The sequence below is a fragment of the Stenella coeruleoalba genome (genome assembly GCF_951394435.1).
Source record: "Stenella coeruleoalba genome assembly, chromosome: 11".
Classification (NCBI taxonomy): Eukaryota; Metazoa; Chordata; class Mammalia; order Artiodactyla; family Delphinidae; genus Stenella; species Stenella coeruleoalba.
Window position 1 is genome coordinate 91,469,677 of NC_137157.1, and position 16,477 is coordinate 91,486,153.

General features: G+C 44.9%; 1 protein-coding gene across 11 annotated transcripts in view; it reads left to right on the top strand.

Annotated features, from left to right (window-relative positions):
- GRIN2B (glutamate ionotropic receptor NMDA type subunit 2B) overlaps nucleotides 1–16,477 on the top strand; it is a 630,348-nt gene that overhangs the window by 517,148 nt on the left and 96,723 nt on the right. For all 11 annotated transcript variants that reach the window (XM_079936840.1, XM_079936832.1, XM_079936835.1 and 8 more), the window contains one exon: nucleotides 7,401–7,515. In XM_079936840.1, the coding sequence (XP_079792966.1) occupies nucleotides 7,401–7,515 (115 nt within the window). The remainder of the gene's footprint in view (nucleotides 1–7,400; nucleotides 7,516–16,477) is intronic.

Consider the following 16,477-nt stretch of genomic DNA (forward strand, 5'->3'; position numbering starts at 1 on the left):
TAAGCATTTTGAGGCATCGTCCAGGCCTTTTCATTCATTCGAGTGTAGGGTATCTTACTAATGAGGACAAGCTCCTGGGTTTGATCTCAGATGGAACGATGCAGAGGAGAATTGTCACCTGGCCATGGCCTGCCACGTTGACCCCGCTTGGTGGAAGGGTACAGAAACGAGGATGAAAGAGTAGACAGGAGGCCATCACAGCTGGTGGCAGAGCCCCTCGGAGCTCACTGACATAACATCTTTCTGGAGGAAGATGAAATAGTCTCTACCTTCTTATATCTGAGCAGAGATTGTCAGGTGACTCTCAACAATGCCCCTCTGTTTTCTTTCATGTCAGATAAATCTAATTCATGGCATTCAGTCATGAAACAGAAGTCGGGTAATAGCTCTCAGAAATATTTCATTGTCAGGCCTAGGGGCCAGAGAAGACTCTCTCACTGTAATAGTTGGTGAGTTGACACATCACCATTTACCCCTCAGCCAGATTGCTAAGGGGCCAATCCTCACCACCAGTAGGAGAGAGGAAGTATATTAAATTTATATCAGGTGCTTTGTGACCACCTAGAGGGGTGGGATAGGGAGGGAGGGAGGGAGGGAGATGCAAGAGGGAAGAGATATGGGGACATATGTATATGTATAACTGACTCACTTTGTTATAAAGCAGAAACTAACACACCATTGTTCAGCAATTATACTCCAATAAAGATGTAAAAAAAAATTTGTATCAGACAGTCTTCAAGATACTTTAATATCTCATTAATTTAACACTATGAATTTAGAATTTAAATAACTGAGATATGGACTGGCCCAAACTTGAAGCTTTTATGATTTGTAAGGAATGGTTTGTAAAATAAATGAATGGCATGAACACCTCTTCAGAGAAAATGTTTAATCCACTGGAAGACAAACTATTTTTAAGTTGCGTCAAGTAATTAATGTTACAATCTACTTTTCAAATTAGTTTTTCCTGACGTTCTCTACTAAGTTTCATTTTGCAAAATAAGAGAAAAGGCCTACACTTGACAGCTTAGGAAACTGGTATTTCTAATTTTGTTCAACAACATGGTTTAGTATTTTTATATATGAAAATATATGCCTATGTGCCAAAGGAAACCTTTAAAGCTTCTTCAAATCCCTTTTCCTCAAAAAGAAAACCATTGTTGGCCAGAATAAAATAATGCGTGTGCCTTGAAAACATTGTCACGTAACCTAGAAACTGGTGGATCTAGGATCCGAACAGAAGTGGTCTGACTGCAGGGTCCTTACTCTTTTTTTTTTTGCGATACGCGGGCCTCTCACTGCTGTGGCCTCTCCCGTTGCGGAGCACAGGCTCCGGACGCGCAGGCTCAGCGGCCATGGCTCACGGGCCCAGCCGCTCCGCGGCATGTGGGATCTTCCCGGACCGGGGCACGAACCCGTGTCCCCTGCATCGGCAGGTGGACTCTCAACCACTGCGCCACAAGGGAGCCCAGGTCCTTACTCTGAAATGCCACGCACACTGCCTGCTGCTGTTCCTGCAGGTGCTGGTGACGGAGTGTGTGCGCAGTACATACTGCGTTCCTTTCTTCTTCGATTAACTTATTTTTTCCTGTTTCTCCTTATTTTCTTCCTACCGGCATTTAGGGGCATTGTCTAAGTCATTCATTTGAGTGCAGGATATCTCACTAATGAGATCTTTCTTCTGGGTTTGATCCCAGAAGAAGCTATTGGTAAGTACAGGAGAGAATTGTTCCCAGGCCATGGCCTGCCATGTTGACCACATTGTACTGGGTTGGTCATTTGGGATTCATTTTAATTATCATGAATTTCTATTTAGTCTACCAAACCATCACAAGGAACATCTAATTTTTAAATATTTTGCTTTCTTCCCCCAATACTGGTCTCTAACTAAGTAGCTTTTAAATGTTTTTAAGTCCACTATTTCTAATCCCATGGGAAATTGTTCCTGCTATTTCAAGAGAAAACACGCATATGAAATAGTAATTGTTAAAAAGAGACCAGAGAAAAGCTTTTTGAAAGATCTGTGGTTTTGTCATTTAGATGATAGAGTTTAGCAATATAATAGCCACAGTATTAATCAGATGAAACATAGAGATAGAGAGCATCTCGAAGGAGCCCTGTGCTTCCCGCATCAGGCAAGTGAGATGGTCTGAACGAGTCTATTTTATAGATGAGGGAGCTGCAGGCTTTAAATGGTAAGTGACACACCAAAGACACAGTGACAGTTACAGATTTTCAGAGCTAGGAAATTGTACACAAAGGGGGCAAGAATTCAGTTCTCCTCCCTGGAGCTGTGTTTCTTCCTTTATTATTTTGCTCTGAATAACAAATGGAAATTGGAGAATTTCCAGTTCTCCAATGGAATGGAAATTGGAAAATGGAAATTGAGAATGTAGAATGGAAATTGAGAGCTATGAAAAACTCCACCATTTTTTTTTTTTTTTTTTGCGGTACGCGGGCCTCTCACTGTTGTGGCCTCTCCCGTTGCGGAGCACAGGCTCCGGACGCGCAGGCTTAGCGACCATGGCTCACAGGCCTAGCCGTTGCGCGGCATGTGGGATCTTCCCGGACCAGGGCACGAACCCGTGTCCCCTGCATCATCAGGCGGACTCTCAACCACTGCGCCACCAGGGAAGCCCCACCATTTTTGAGGCATGGTGTTGAGTGGAAAGATCACTGGTCTGGGGGTGAGGATACCTGGATCCTCATTCCAGCCCTGTCATGTGATCTTGGTAAAGCCACAGAACCCTCTGGACTTCATCTGCTTATCTGAAAATTGAAAGGATCACCTGAGAGGAGAGACTTGTCTCTCTTATTACCACATTAAAAGACATTCATACAAAGAATCTAGTGCCTTGTGAAAATATGGAGGGCACAATTAGTACTGTGGTGCTCGGGCTCTTGGTTTGCTGGGAGAATTCTGGCAGAGCTCTTCCGACACCTCCCACACTGGGCGTACTGCTAAATCATTGCAGCAAATGAGCTCTGAGTGGCACGGTCAAAGTCAAAGAGGCACAAGGGCTTTTTACCTCAACTTGACCCCATTAAACCCAGTGGAGGATGACTGTGGCCACATGCAGCAAATGTATTGGCTCTGAGCCCATCAGGGTTCTTTTCTGAGACTCTCCACAAGCCGGGGTCAGGCAGGAAATGAGATGGGTTTTATTTCCTGCAGTCTGTATGAGGGGTCTGCATAGACCAGGGCATGGCACGTGATGTGAGAATGCTAAGGGGCACATCTGGGGCTCAGCGACACTGATTTCACTTTACTTGGTGATGTAAGGAAAAGAACACTGAACTTGAAATCGGAAGACTTGAACTGCGGTCCCGAACAGGCAAGTCACCTGCGAAAGTCAGGTAGCGTCTTGGGACCCGTTTCCTCCTTTCTAAAATGAGAGTTCTCAGTGGACAGTTCCTAAGTTTTCTTCTAGTTCCGGCAATCTGAGATTTGTGTACTATTAGAACTTTATGACACAAGCCATCAGGTTGCTGCATCCCAGGGACAAATCAAGCAATATTTTTATGCACCAAACCTTGATGGGCCTCCCAGGGGACTAAAGTTTTATGGACAGAGCTTCTGAATATGGCTGCCACGTGAAGCTAGGTTTTCTGATTACATACTTGAGGATGACATTTTTAGAGAAAAACAGAATTGCCGTGGCATCTCTTAATCTTGTAGTTTAATCCTTTACCGAGAATTTATACATGGAAGTTTTGAGGTTTTCATTTAATTAATATTCAAAATTGACAAAGTACAGCCAGATTCAAAGGTAGTTGGATATTTCCAGGTCTTATGGAAATTAAGTTAATATGACCATTTGACCTAGTTTATCCTCCATACGTGAGATACGATTTCCATTCCTCCCATGTGTTCCGTGGACCATTTGGTCTTATTAAATGTAATCATCCCACTTTTACTCACTGAGGTCCAAAATGAGGCAAGTTCCTTGCCTTTAGATCCTCAAATCAGGCTAATATCTATTTTTTATTCTATATAACCTTATATTTGTGTCATAGTTTCTATCATTTTTCTACCCCCTATTTCATGTGATCATCACAACCTGATAAGCTGGAGGTAAAAAATGGTGTTTCCATTTTAAAGAGGAAAAAGTCAGGTTCAAGGCCAAGGTCACGTGTCTAAAAGTGACCACACTCCCGATTATTTTTTCACACTTTTCATTACCAATGAGTGGATTGGTCTTTTCTGCTATTCAAAGGGCATCCTTGCTCAAGGCGAGTATATATTTGCAAGCTCCTCACTAATAGCTAAATGTTGGCACGTCTCAGGGAATTACTCAGAAAAACACAATGTGAATGTTCACTCTGTACACTGCTGAAGGATACGAATGATTAAAGGATACTTTGGAGAAGAGTATTTTGTGTGTCATCATAACATTTTAATACTATTTTTGATAAGTACAATATATGAGGAATATCAACATAGAATAAAATGAACATGTCGAACTGAAAGAGGGTGAACATCCCAGAGAGAGAGAAATGTACAAGGAAAACCAAAAGGCTCCGGAGCAGGGACAATTAGAGAAATTAACTACAGAGCAGTTACCCGTGAACGTGGTTTATTTTCTCGGCGTTTGAATTTCTCAACTTACCCACTTAATTCAGTGCTGTCCCCTTTCAAAGAAGTCATCTTGAGAGGCGGTATACTTATTCCATGCGCGCTGCTTATGACTTACATGATTTTTGGAACTCCTCTTTTATAATTGCCTTCTGAAATGGACACTTTCTTTGAAATATTCTTAATGGCATTTTAGATAAAGTCAGAATTATTCAGAGGCTTGTCTGGTGAAAAGGAGGGTGCTTAAACCAGATAATTTATTTCCCTCCCTCCTCCTCTCCCTCTTTCCCTCTCTCCCTCCCTCCCTTCCTACTTATTTCTCTCTCTCTTTCCATTTCCTTCCTTCCCTCCCTCCCTTCCTTCCTTCCTTCCTTCTCTGTCTCCCCCTCCTCTCTTGCATTCTTCCAAAAAAGAGGCAGGACTAATTTTTTTTACATGTTTTGTACACCTTCTCTGCAGACTTCCAGAAATTACTCTAAGCCGCACCATATTGTTGTCGTAAGAACATATTTTTCAAGTTGGTTATGTTGGGTGCTTAAATTCTGGTCTGTTAGTTTAAAATACTGTGTCTTGTGCTTTTGTAATTACACTCCCCGAAGTGAATCATATGGGACTTCGGTTGCATTGTTGAAGTTGTTGTTAACTGCAGGAGACCCGAGTATCACCCTCTCAGCAGTGACGGGCTGGAGCGGGCGGCACCGAGCTGAGAGGAGGAATGGCACAGGGGATGGCGAAGACGCCAGGTGGAGCCTTGAGTGGAATCAGGGATGCTACACTTTTACCGACTGCAAGTGTCCAGAGAGTGTGGCCAAGGGGATAGAGGGAGGGAGCTGAAGCCGTAGCATAGGAGGACCACATGAAGGAACCAGGGATGTTAACGCTGCTGTGGCATGCGAGAACCAGGGTGGGGTGCTAGAGAGGACATGGGATCGAGAATGGCGCTTAAAATGTTATTTCTGCTCCCAATTAGCCAGAGAACATTGGACACATAATTTGACCTCTCTGTGCTTCAGTTCCCTGATCTATCAAGTTAAAATTATAGAACTAATTGAGCTTATGGTTTCTTCAAAGACTAAAATTTATTTTGTAAGGGCTACACGATAAATATCTTCAAATACTTGAAGGGCTCCCATGTGGAAGAAGCATTAGACTAAGACTGTATAATATCTGAGGCGGAGACAGGGATCTAGGGGTGGTAGGGGAGCAGATTTCAGCTTTAGGTAAAAAAGAACTGCCCAGCAGTGAGATGGCTGCCTTGAGGGAAGGGTGTACAGTGGTAAGCTCCCCTTCAGTGGAAGTATTCAAGAAGAGCTGAGAGGGCTGCTTTTATGATGTAGAAGGGAAGCATAAACTACAGGAAGTAAGTGGCTGATTGACTGTGAAGGTCTCTTCCGATTTTGAGATTCTAGGAATCTCTACTCTTTTGAGGTCTGTATTCTTGATTGCATTTGCCCCGGAATGACAGGTTGAAAAATCCCAGGCGGCTCTAGAAGTGAGAAGTGGTCCATGAGGATTTGGTTCACAATGCCTAGTCATCTCTAGAAGTGCCTGAAGGACGTGACATCCTAGCAACCTTGTTGCTTAACCTAATGTTATCTGGAAGAATCAAAGAAGAGGCTCACAGTTCTGTTGAATGAAAAGATTTAAAAGAGGAGCCTTTAAGCTACCTCCTGCACGTTCTTCTTCTGCCCTTCAGATGTAGTAGGACACCGTTGTTGGTCAAAGGTTTGAAGCCCTTTAGAATGCTCAGGACAATCACAAGATGCCCATTTTGCTTCTTAGCAGAGACACATCTCACAGCAGCATCAGGTGCGAGGCTCCAGAGTAGCATGTCATGTGAACACAGAGCGAATCATTATTGATTCCTTGAGCCCTGATGGTAAAGGGACCCAAGTTACCATCAGCACAGTCGCACTAGTGCCGTTGGAATGAGCACGCCTGTGGGAATTCCCGGTGAGGGAACTTCATCGGGTCAGAGCAGCCAGCAGGGGGCTGGGCTGAGCGGGGGGTACAGGTGTTGGAGAGGGAGACAACTCCATTGGTCTGACTCTAATTATTAGAGTTTCTGCTAGTTTAAGTGCCTGAACCTAGAACACTCTGTGAAATGTCTCTCCCTCCTCCCCCATCACCACGTCCCGCCCCTGCTATTTTCTGTTCACTCTACAAAGTGCAATAGTCCTGGTTTCCAGATACATCTCGTGGAACCAGATCCCTGACTGCTGGACTTATCTTGCAACCCTTAGAAGTATGAGCTGGGCAGGCACATCGCAAGAGTTCAGAAGTGTAGGCATATCTCTGGGAGGCGGAAAGACCCTAAACTCCAGGCTCTCTGAGCAGGAAGTCGTGTTGGCCCACGCTCACTGTGTCTTGTCTCTACCACCTCTGCCCTTTAATCCAGCTCCTTTTTTGAATACTAATCGTTAACACTTAATGAGAGTTTACTCTGCACCAGGCCCCGTGGTGAGCTATCTAATTTAAGCCTTACAAACCTAATAGAGCAGGTTCTTTATTACCCCATTTTTGGCAGATCATGAAAAACTGATGTTCAAAAGGCTAAATAAGTTGCTCAGTCATAGCTGCAGACTAAAGTCAAACCCACTGCCCTTGTTTTAAATTTCTGTCTTTTCTTATTATTCCTATTATGTGAAGGCTTGGAGGACGGTACTGGCTCATCAGATGGGAGCCCAAGGGGTACAAGCTTTACGTGGTATTTGTACCGCTATCTACGTGTCTGCCTCCAGCCCATTCTCTCCGTCTTCCTAACCATCTTGTTCTAGCGTACCTTCTTCGTACTTTCAACCTTCTCTGTATTTTATCTTTCCAGGTATCTGATCAATGTGACTTTTGAAGGGAGAAATCTGTCCTTCAGTGAAGACGGCTACCAGATGCACCCGAAACTGGTGATCATACTTCTGAACAAGGAGAGGAAGTGGGAGAGGGTAGGACATGTCTTTGGCAATTCTCATACTAACTAGAGGGGGTGGGGATCGGAAAGTCTGCAACACATTGGAGGAAAATGGCGCCTTGGTTTTGCTCTCTGAGCTGGAGAGCAAGAGATCAATGCTTTAAGAACACAGGGGAGGCCATTTCTCAAACTTGCATCTTCATTTTCTTGCTACTTTGGTCAATCGAGAGATGATTGTCCCTATGTATTTCTGTTTCATTGGTAGTGGTGCTGTCTGCAGCATGACTTCGTTTTAATGGAAGAGTGCGCATGTACCGTATAACACGATTAGCTGGAGAAACCGAATCATGGTGTAATTCAGAAGTCGTGTCCTACACGGTATACTGGGGAGGCCTGTGAAGCCTAATTTGTGAGCACACAACTCTGGATTTCCTGTGACTGGAGGCTTGCCATGCAAGGCTCTTCTCAGGATCTCTCCCACTGCCAGCTGACCACAGTGTCTGAAATTCTACCATTAGGCGTTAATTTACGTGGGCGCCAGACTGCCTAGGTTCAATCCCCGGCTCCTCTACTCACTAAATTGTCTGTTTAGGACCTTGGGCAAATCTCTTAACTTCTCTGTGCCTCCACTTCCTCGTCTGAAAAATGGGGTTAATAATAATAGTACCGATAACACAGGGTTGTTATAAGGATTAACTATATTAATATATGTAAAGGACTTAGAAGGGTGCCTGGCACATCGTAAGCACTTACTAGGGATTGGCTTTTATTATTATACCTGATTCCTGGTTAAATGCAAACGTTCCTGAGAGTGATGTCATCACTGGTGTTCCCGAGAATGTTCGGCAGGGCACTTGTGACGCTTTGCTGAGAAATGGTTTCCAGATAAATAAGACCGAGAGATGCCGTCTACTCTGTCTCACTCTGGGAGATTCTCAGAACATATTAGCATTCGAATGTTCAGAGGTGTCTTTTACTGAGGGATAGTTGACATACATCGTTATATTAGTTTTAAGTATACGGTATAATGGTTCAATATTTGTATATATTATGAAATGATCACCACAGAGAGTCTAGTTAACATCCGTCACCATACATAGTTGCAAAGTTTTTTTGTTGTTGTGACGAGAACTTTTAAAATCTACTCTCTTCGCAGCTTTCAACATGCAACACAGGATTATTAACCACAGTCAGCATGCTGTACATTACACTCCCATGACTTATTTATTTCACACCTGGAACTTTGTACCCTTTGACGAACCACCAGTCTGTTCTCTGTATCTGTGAACTAGGTTTTTTTCTTTTTCTTTTGTTTTCGAGTCCACTTATAAGTGAGATCATGCAGTGTTTGTCTTTCTCTGTCTGACTTAACTTCACTTAGAATAACACCCTCAAGGTCCATCCAAGTTGTTGCCAACAGAGGTGTCTTACAGCAAAGAGACATCTTTAATGTTATTTAATCTGGCATTTCCCCAAATGATTTATCATGAGAACCCTTTACCCATGAAATCATATTCTGTGAATCACGTTGGGAAGCATTGATTTACAGACGCTGCAGACGCTGTGGGCCAGTTGGCTGAGAACAGACTTCAGGATGTCAGCATGGCTCTGACTAGGATGGAAACCAGGTGATGTAGTTCCCAAGAGAGTAGCCAGGAAAAGAAGCCAGAGATGAACTTCGTGAAATTCACCATCTTGTCACAGAGAGCCGTGGACAGGTGGTTGTGAGAATGCTCACCTGTGAAACCAGGCATGTGTGTCTCAGGTGGTGGGACCCAGGGCCTTATCTTTCAAACCGAAGACCTCGATCTGTCATGTGTTCCTCATATCAGGGCTTGGCTGTAAGGCTGCCATTATGCCCGGGGCTCTTGATTGAAGCTGCCGCCCCTCCCCTGAGTTGTCATTTGTCCCAAAATGGCTATTCCCTGGGCTTCCACTCCTTACCCCAGTCAAGCTGCTTTTCACTGCTGCTGTGGAGACATAATCATTCAAGGAGTGTCTGGGCCGGCATGTACAACAGGCGCTTCTGTATATCTCCAGAAGAGGAGTTATTAAAAAACGGAGGCTTCATGCATGGATCAGAAGACATCCAGCTAGGGTGGCTTTTATTCAGTAGACCATGATTACTGTCTCAAGTAAGGGGCCCTGTCACGACCGTCCTGTCTTAAAGAGACACCACTTCCCATCATTTGTGCTGCCTTCTCTTCCTTAGGCTGGAATCTGAGGCCTGGGACCCCCAGCCCTTTCCAAAACTAGACCCTCCTTCCTGGGGGTTGGATCCCACGCCTCCTTAACAGATCTACCTCTACTCTAACTCTTGAATTTATTCCTTATTTCTATATGAGCTGGGAACCATGTGGATAATTTTTTAAATGGGTCTCCTCCTCCCTGACGCCCACGTTGAACCGTTCAGATCAGCCCTGGACATGGCTTCTAGAAAGAGCTTCCCAAGCCACAATTCTAGTTCTTTCTCTGCCCAAAACCTGCTCAGAGCTTCTGCAGTTTGTGGATTGGGCCCAAACTCTATCTGTTCTTGCATTCAAGGCTCTGGTCTCTTTTCCAACACCCGTCTTCTCTTCCTCACCATTTCCCATCTCACCTTCAAGCTACGCTGGACTCCTCTCTGTTCTGAGAACGTGCCCTTGTATGTCTTGTTCTCCGTACAGAGTGTCGTGATGTTTTCTTTTCCTGGAATGAATGGTCCAATTATACAAATCATAATCATCCTTTGAAGCCCAATTAAAATGTTGCAGTCTCCATCCCTGATCTTTGACCAAGATATAATTTTTTGCTCCCTTATGCCCTGTAGCCTTGGTCCGTACCTCTGTTGTAGTACTCGTCACATCTGCCTGTGTTAGAGTTGCATGTGTGATGCTTCCAGAGGACAGAGGCTGTTGTGTCCTCATGGCAACCTGGAGGATCGTGTTGCATAGCTCAATAAATATATGTAGAATGAACGAGAACCATTACATAATACAAGAGTCTAAAATCCATCATGAAGAATCAAGTTTATGCTATTGCCCTTGATACAAGAGCTCGTTTTTTTGGGCGAGGGGAGAGAAAATCTTTATGCAGATTGAGTTTTCATAGATCGTACTTTAAGTGTGCTAAGGGAGCTTGCTATTTAAAGCAATTCTGTGGGTAATCTTTTGATAAAGTCTTTTGGGGGATTGGGATCCTAGAATAGAACCTCTTCGTACTGACTTGGTTACATCAGGGAGCATTGCTGAAGAGAGATGTTCAGTATTCCTTAGGTTCATGAGCCCTACAGCTCCCAGACTTGGAAGCCCTTGCGGGCAGGGTAGGGATGCCAGGCACAGGTCTAGGGCATGTCTGGGTTGTGGTAAGATCGAACCGTGGGAAGTTGTACCTTTTCTTCCACTGTCACCCTGGCCCCCAGAACCCTTCTGCATGCTTAGGACTCCTAATAGCATTCCAGAAGGTCCCCAGTGGTCCAGGGAAGATTTAGACTTCAGAGAGGCAGGCCCTCGGGGTGAGGATTCTACAGTGAAGAGATGGTCACTGGGGAGATAAGGAGAGAATGAGTCTCAATTTGAGGAAGAGGCGTGGGCTAAGAGCTGGGGCCTTTGGCCTCTAGTGCTGCCCCTAACTGGCTGTGTGACCTGCTCTTTTCACCTTTCTGGATCTTTCTGCCCTCATGTCTAGAACGATGGCGTGAGATGGGTCCTTTGCAGCTCTAGCTTCTGAGGTTACGTATTCACGCTGTAGATAAATCGGGGCGTGGCATGAAAGTTGGTGAGGGCCGGAGCATACAGAAGGAGCCCAACTTCGTATTTAAGGACAGTAGCTCCCAGGACACGTTTGGCATTCTTGTCGTTGGGGTAAATGTCGTCTCTTCAGAAGGCCTTCCCTGATGACCCAAGCTGAGGTAGCCACCCAGTCAGGTTCATTTTCATTTGCTTCAAGATACTTATTGTCTGACGTTCTGCTCATTTGTCTGCTTGTTTGTGTTGTTTGCCACCTGTTTTCCCACACCAGGTCGATGCTGTGTGGGTGCAAGGGCCTAGTTCACCTCAATAATTCTAACACTTCAGAAGAGTGCTTGGCTCAGAGGGACCACTCAAAAGATAATTGTTAAATAAATGAAGACTCTGTACGCTCAGGAGGGTTAGAGCAGTGACTGGTAGTGACCATTCGCTTCTACCTGAGACTCTCCCGTGTAGACTGAGTGGTTGACTGAAAAGCACATAAGAGCAGGTACATCTCCCTGCGGACTGAGCACCCCGAGGACCAGCAAGGGCCTCAGGGCGCCTTTGGGAGGGCTCATCTCCGGGCAGGCACGCCCGAACAGTGTTCGACAGGAAGCCTAGGCAAGAGGAAGATTTACTGTGTGAGTCGTGTGATAGGATTTCACAGCATTCCTTCAGGTTTTTACAAAGTCGTCTCAAAGCTACTGTCTTATCAGTTTGGTTCCTTCCAAAAGACTTCAAGTGATGGCAGGATAGTCTGTGGGACTGAGAATGGTTTTAGAAATCGGAGAGAGCCGAGTTCAGTTTCCCACATCGCCATTTATCAGCTGTGTGTACGGAGCGACTGGTATTACCGGGGTCTGTTTCCCTCTTGTAAAATGGGGCTTTACATAAGGCTGTCATACAGATTAAAGGGGGTTTTTTAGTAACCAACTCTAAAGGAGATATTATAGTAAAACCAGTTAATAGTGGCTGAAACATAGCCAGTATTCAACAAATACCAATTGGTAGTCCCCACCCTCCTCGAGTAATTTTTTAAGGTAATATCTCACATGGTAAAAAGTCAAATGATACAAAAGAATATCCAGTAAAAAGAACGTCCTCTGATCACCCATGATCCTTTGTTCCCCAGGTCCCTCTTCAGAGCGATCCTAGTTCGCAATGTCTTACGTATTTGCTCTGAAGATACTCCCAAGCATATACAAATTTTCTACATTTCCTCGACCTCTTTTTTTAAACGAATAGTACATGCTTTTGTGAACCTTTAGTGGGACCGTATGTTAGTAGCCTCTGAGGAGGCATGGAGGCTGGGGGCTAGAACAACAAAGAGATCTCTGGATCAGAATTATATTCACAGAAAGCCAAGTACATATCTCTGGTATGTAGAAATGTGAAGAACATTTAAAGCGGAACACACAGACACAGACGTAGAGAATGGACTTGTGGACACAGGAGTGGAAGGGGAGGGTGGGACGAATTGAGAGAGCAGCATTGACACATATACGCTACCATGTGTAAAATAGACAGCTAGTGGGAACCTGCTGTATAGTGCAAGGAGCTCAGCTCGGTGCTCTGTGATGACCTAGAGGGGTGGGACGGGGGCGGGGGCGTTGGGAGGGAGGGTCAAGAGGGAGGGGATATACGTACACATATAGCTGATTCTCTTTGTTGTACAGCAGAAACTAAGACGACATTGTAAAGCAATTATACTCCAATAAAAAAAAAAGTCCAAAAAAAATAAAGAGGAACACACACACACAGCATGGTGAGTTGGAAAGGGTAGGGGATGGTGAAAACTATTTGTTTGCAGAGTGGCTTCGTTTGTGAGTCTCTCTAAGAGGGGGACAGCTGCATCAGCTTGCATTAGAAATAGTCTGGCACGGAGAAGCGGCTCCTGTCTCTATCAGAGCCTCTCATGATTTGCTTCATCGCCACTGCTCCCTGCTTCCATTTAATCGTTCCTAAAATGGGGATAGTAAAAATGAAATGCAGTGGGGTGTGTTCTGAGTAATGACTTCGAGAAATGATGATGATGCATTTTTCAGGTTGTAAGAGGTAAACAGACCTTAAAGGGACTGTCTGGGTCGGAACTGCAGGACAATACATACGGTGTGGCTCTCCGCTCGTCTTTCCCCCAACCTCGCCAGAGGTGTATTTTAGAAACGCACTCCCTCTTCCCTGCCTCCACCTACCAGAAAATACCCGTCCCTGTGTAGATTAAAACATTCTTTGTTTGTCTGGGTCATTCTTTGGGCTCCCCAAGCCCCAGTTATCACCTCAGGCTGGCAATCCTGAGAGATTACAGCCATATCCACCAGTGGAAGAAGGGTTCAAGGTGAAAGTGGTCGGTAGGAAGTGCTGAGTCCATAGTCGTATTTATGAATTAACGTATGGATCAGTGAGAGAGAGGAAGGGTAACCAAACTGGTAGAGAGAAGACTCCCAAGAGCCGCCTCGGAAGCAACGACATTATAGAACAGAAGGTCCCACCAGCATCTGGAGCCTGCGATGAACGAAACAGGTTAAGGGATGCTTCCGGTAGCCCCGTATCCAGGAGGCAGCACTGAGTCCAGGCTGCGGCTGCGCCGTGACACCGACACCTGAGGACTAGAGTGACCTGTTCCAGAGCGATCAAGTGGGTGATGATAGGACAGAGGTTGATCGCTCCTGTGGCAGATTCTGCTTGAAAGCCATTGACCCGTGACATAAAACAGCCCGTCCATCCCTTCAGAGAGCGTGCGCACGCGCACACACTCTCTCTCATCACGGACGAACTGACGGTCTGCTCACGAGCACAGGAACCACATCTGGCTGGTTTCCCGCTAGATGTCTGTGCCCAGCACAGTGCAAGACAGTGCTAAGCAGGCCAGGAAATACTTGGTGTTGCCTGAACACACCTGCCCCTACTGAATTCCACCTCCTGCCCCGGGGGAAGAGGCCACGGGCTATCCACGTGCTCTCTCCAGACTTTCAGAGGGCGTCTGAGGAGTGAAACAGAAGCTCCTCCCCGTGTTGGTGTGTTTTTTCTGCATCTCCCGATACCACCACTTGACAACATGCTCCTTTTGCTGACTTTGAACTGCATACTAATATGCATCCTTGGATTAAGGCGTTCAGAAACAGGATCCACGGAGAAGGGCTCTGGGAGTTGCGGTCACGGAGGGGAAGAAGAAGAGGCAACAAGGTGATGACTTACTCTCTTTAAATATATGAAGAATTATTGGACCAAGTGTTGAGATCAGCTGTTCACTTTCTCCTCCGAGACAGAACCAGAGTAAGTGGGCTTAAGATCAAGCAGAGAGGATTTATATCAGCTATAAGGAGAATTTCTTTCTAGAGAGAAGTGTTGAGTACCAGAACTGTTAACCCCACCAGGGGCTGACTTTGGAAGAACTAAAGATTGGGTATATCTTCATGGCTCTGTAACGTGCAGTCCTGCCCAAACAACAATGTGTGAACTATAGGCTTTGAGAGTTCTTCTTCCCTTCCCCTCCCTCCCTTCCCTCCTTCCTGCACATAACGATTGGGGACCTACTATGAGCCTAGTGTTGCCCCCACCAAACTAGTATTATTGTTTTCCTGGTTGCTGGGGAAAGAAGTATTGCAAGGAGAAGGGCGCTTATTGTGACACATAAAATTTCTATAACCTAAGGTGATTTTAAATCTGACTATTTGATATGGTCTGATAGTTGGGTGGCTCTTTCATCTTGCTTGGTTAGTAGAGACCCTGCGTATATATGACAGTGGTTTATAGACAAGGCCTCTGGATTACATGCTTTTGGTTGTCTTTCCAAGTTGTGATTATCACAGACTTTCACATCCAAGTGTTCCCTTCTTTGGTTCCCTCAGCTCCAAGAGCCGTGGCCCATGCTCTTTGCCTACACCCTTTTCCAGGGTCCTGGAAAGAGACCACTGGGGGCCAGCCCATGGTGGGGAGGTGTGCCCTTAACCCCCAAGGTCTCCACACCCACTCCTGGTAGACTCAGTGCACAATGTCAAGCTGCTACCCCCATGTACGTTTATAAAATAATTCGAAGAGCAGAGCAGGTTGTACTGGGGGAAAGGACTTCAGAAATGTCATTCCAGAAAGGCTGGCTGTCTTCATGTGCTGTCATCAGCCACTGAATGAAGCGGATAAAAGAACAAGATAACCTTGGTTGGCTTTGCTTTTGAAACCTATACCTGCTGATGGGGGAGAAAAGCAGGATGGAGCTTGGAGACAGAAGTGCTGGCTTAATCTTGACTTAAGGAAACGCTGTATAGAGGAAAGGCTCCCCAAAGCCAAAAGATAGCTTTCATCCACCTTGTTTCAATTTTATTGAGGATTTTATTTCATGACAGTTGTCTTTGGTTGGCTCCTGAGTCCTCTGAACTTTCTAATTCTAGGCTATAATGTTTTTCCAGTAGTGGTATTGAAGATGAAATAGTGGTGTAGAGGTTACAAGACTCTTATGTTAATATACAGGTTAAAACCAACATTTATGATTTTCTTATTATAAAGGTAATTAGTGCTTATTAAAGGTACCTGGGGGGACAAAATAAAATTTACCCATTTACATACCTACAAAGAATTAGTGTTTACATTTCTTCCGTTCCTTACGGATGCTTTTTTCTCTGCCTGTGTGTGTATATGTGCATGTTTTAACACAATACAGTGTGATACAATCGAACTGGAAACGCAATGTGTGAGCAGTTTGCAGTCTTCTTCTTTCTCTCACTATGATACTGTGACCATTTTCTTATTTTATTAATGTTATCCAAAAGCATGAAACTTAATGACTGCCTCCTATTCCATTGTAAAGATGTATCATACTTCTTTAAACTGATCCCCCACGATTAGGCATTCATATGTGTATTCGGTAGAGACCGGTACTCATGTGAGAATAATTTCAGAGTTTTTGATAATCCAGCTTTGATGTGTAGGATTGATGTCCGAGGTGACAAGGTTTGGTCACCTTTTTTTGTTGTTGTTTTATGTCCCTAAACATTCAAAATGATACCCTTTAATTCAAGAAGCTTGGGTTATATTCATTCAGTAACAAGGAGAAGACACACACGCGGTGGGTGTGAAAGGCTCTCCTTTGTGATTCCTGGTCTGCTGGGGATCCCAGACGGTTTTTCTTTCTGACCTTCTGATCCTCTAACTTTGCTGCTGAGAATGTTTCTTACCTTTGGCAGTTACAGCACAGAGGACGGGGCTGTTCACGTCGTCTGTGTCTGCGGTTTTCAACATCCTGGGACCATTTTCTTGAGAGTTGGAAGCTTGTAAAATTCAGGCCCGTGTTCC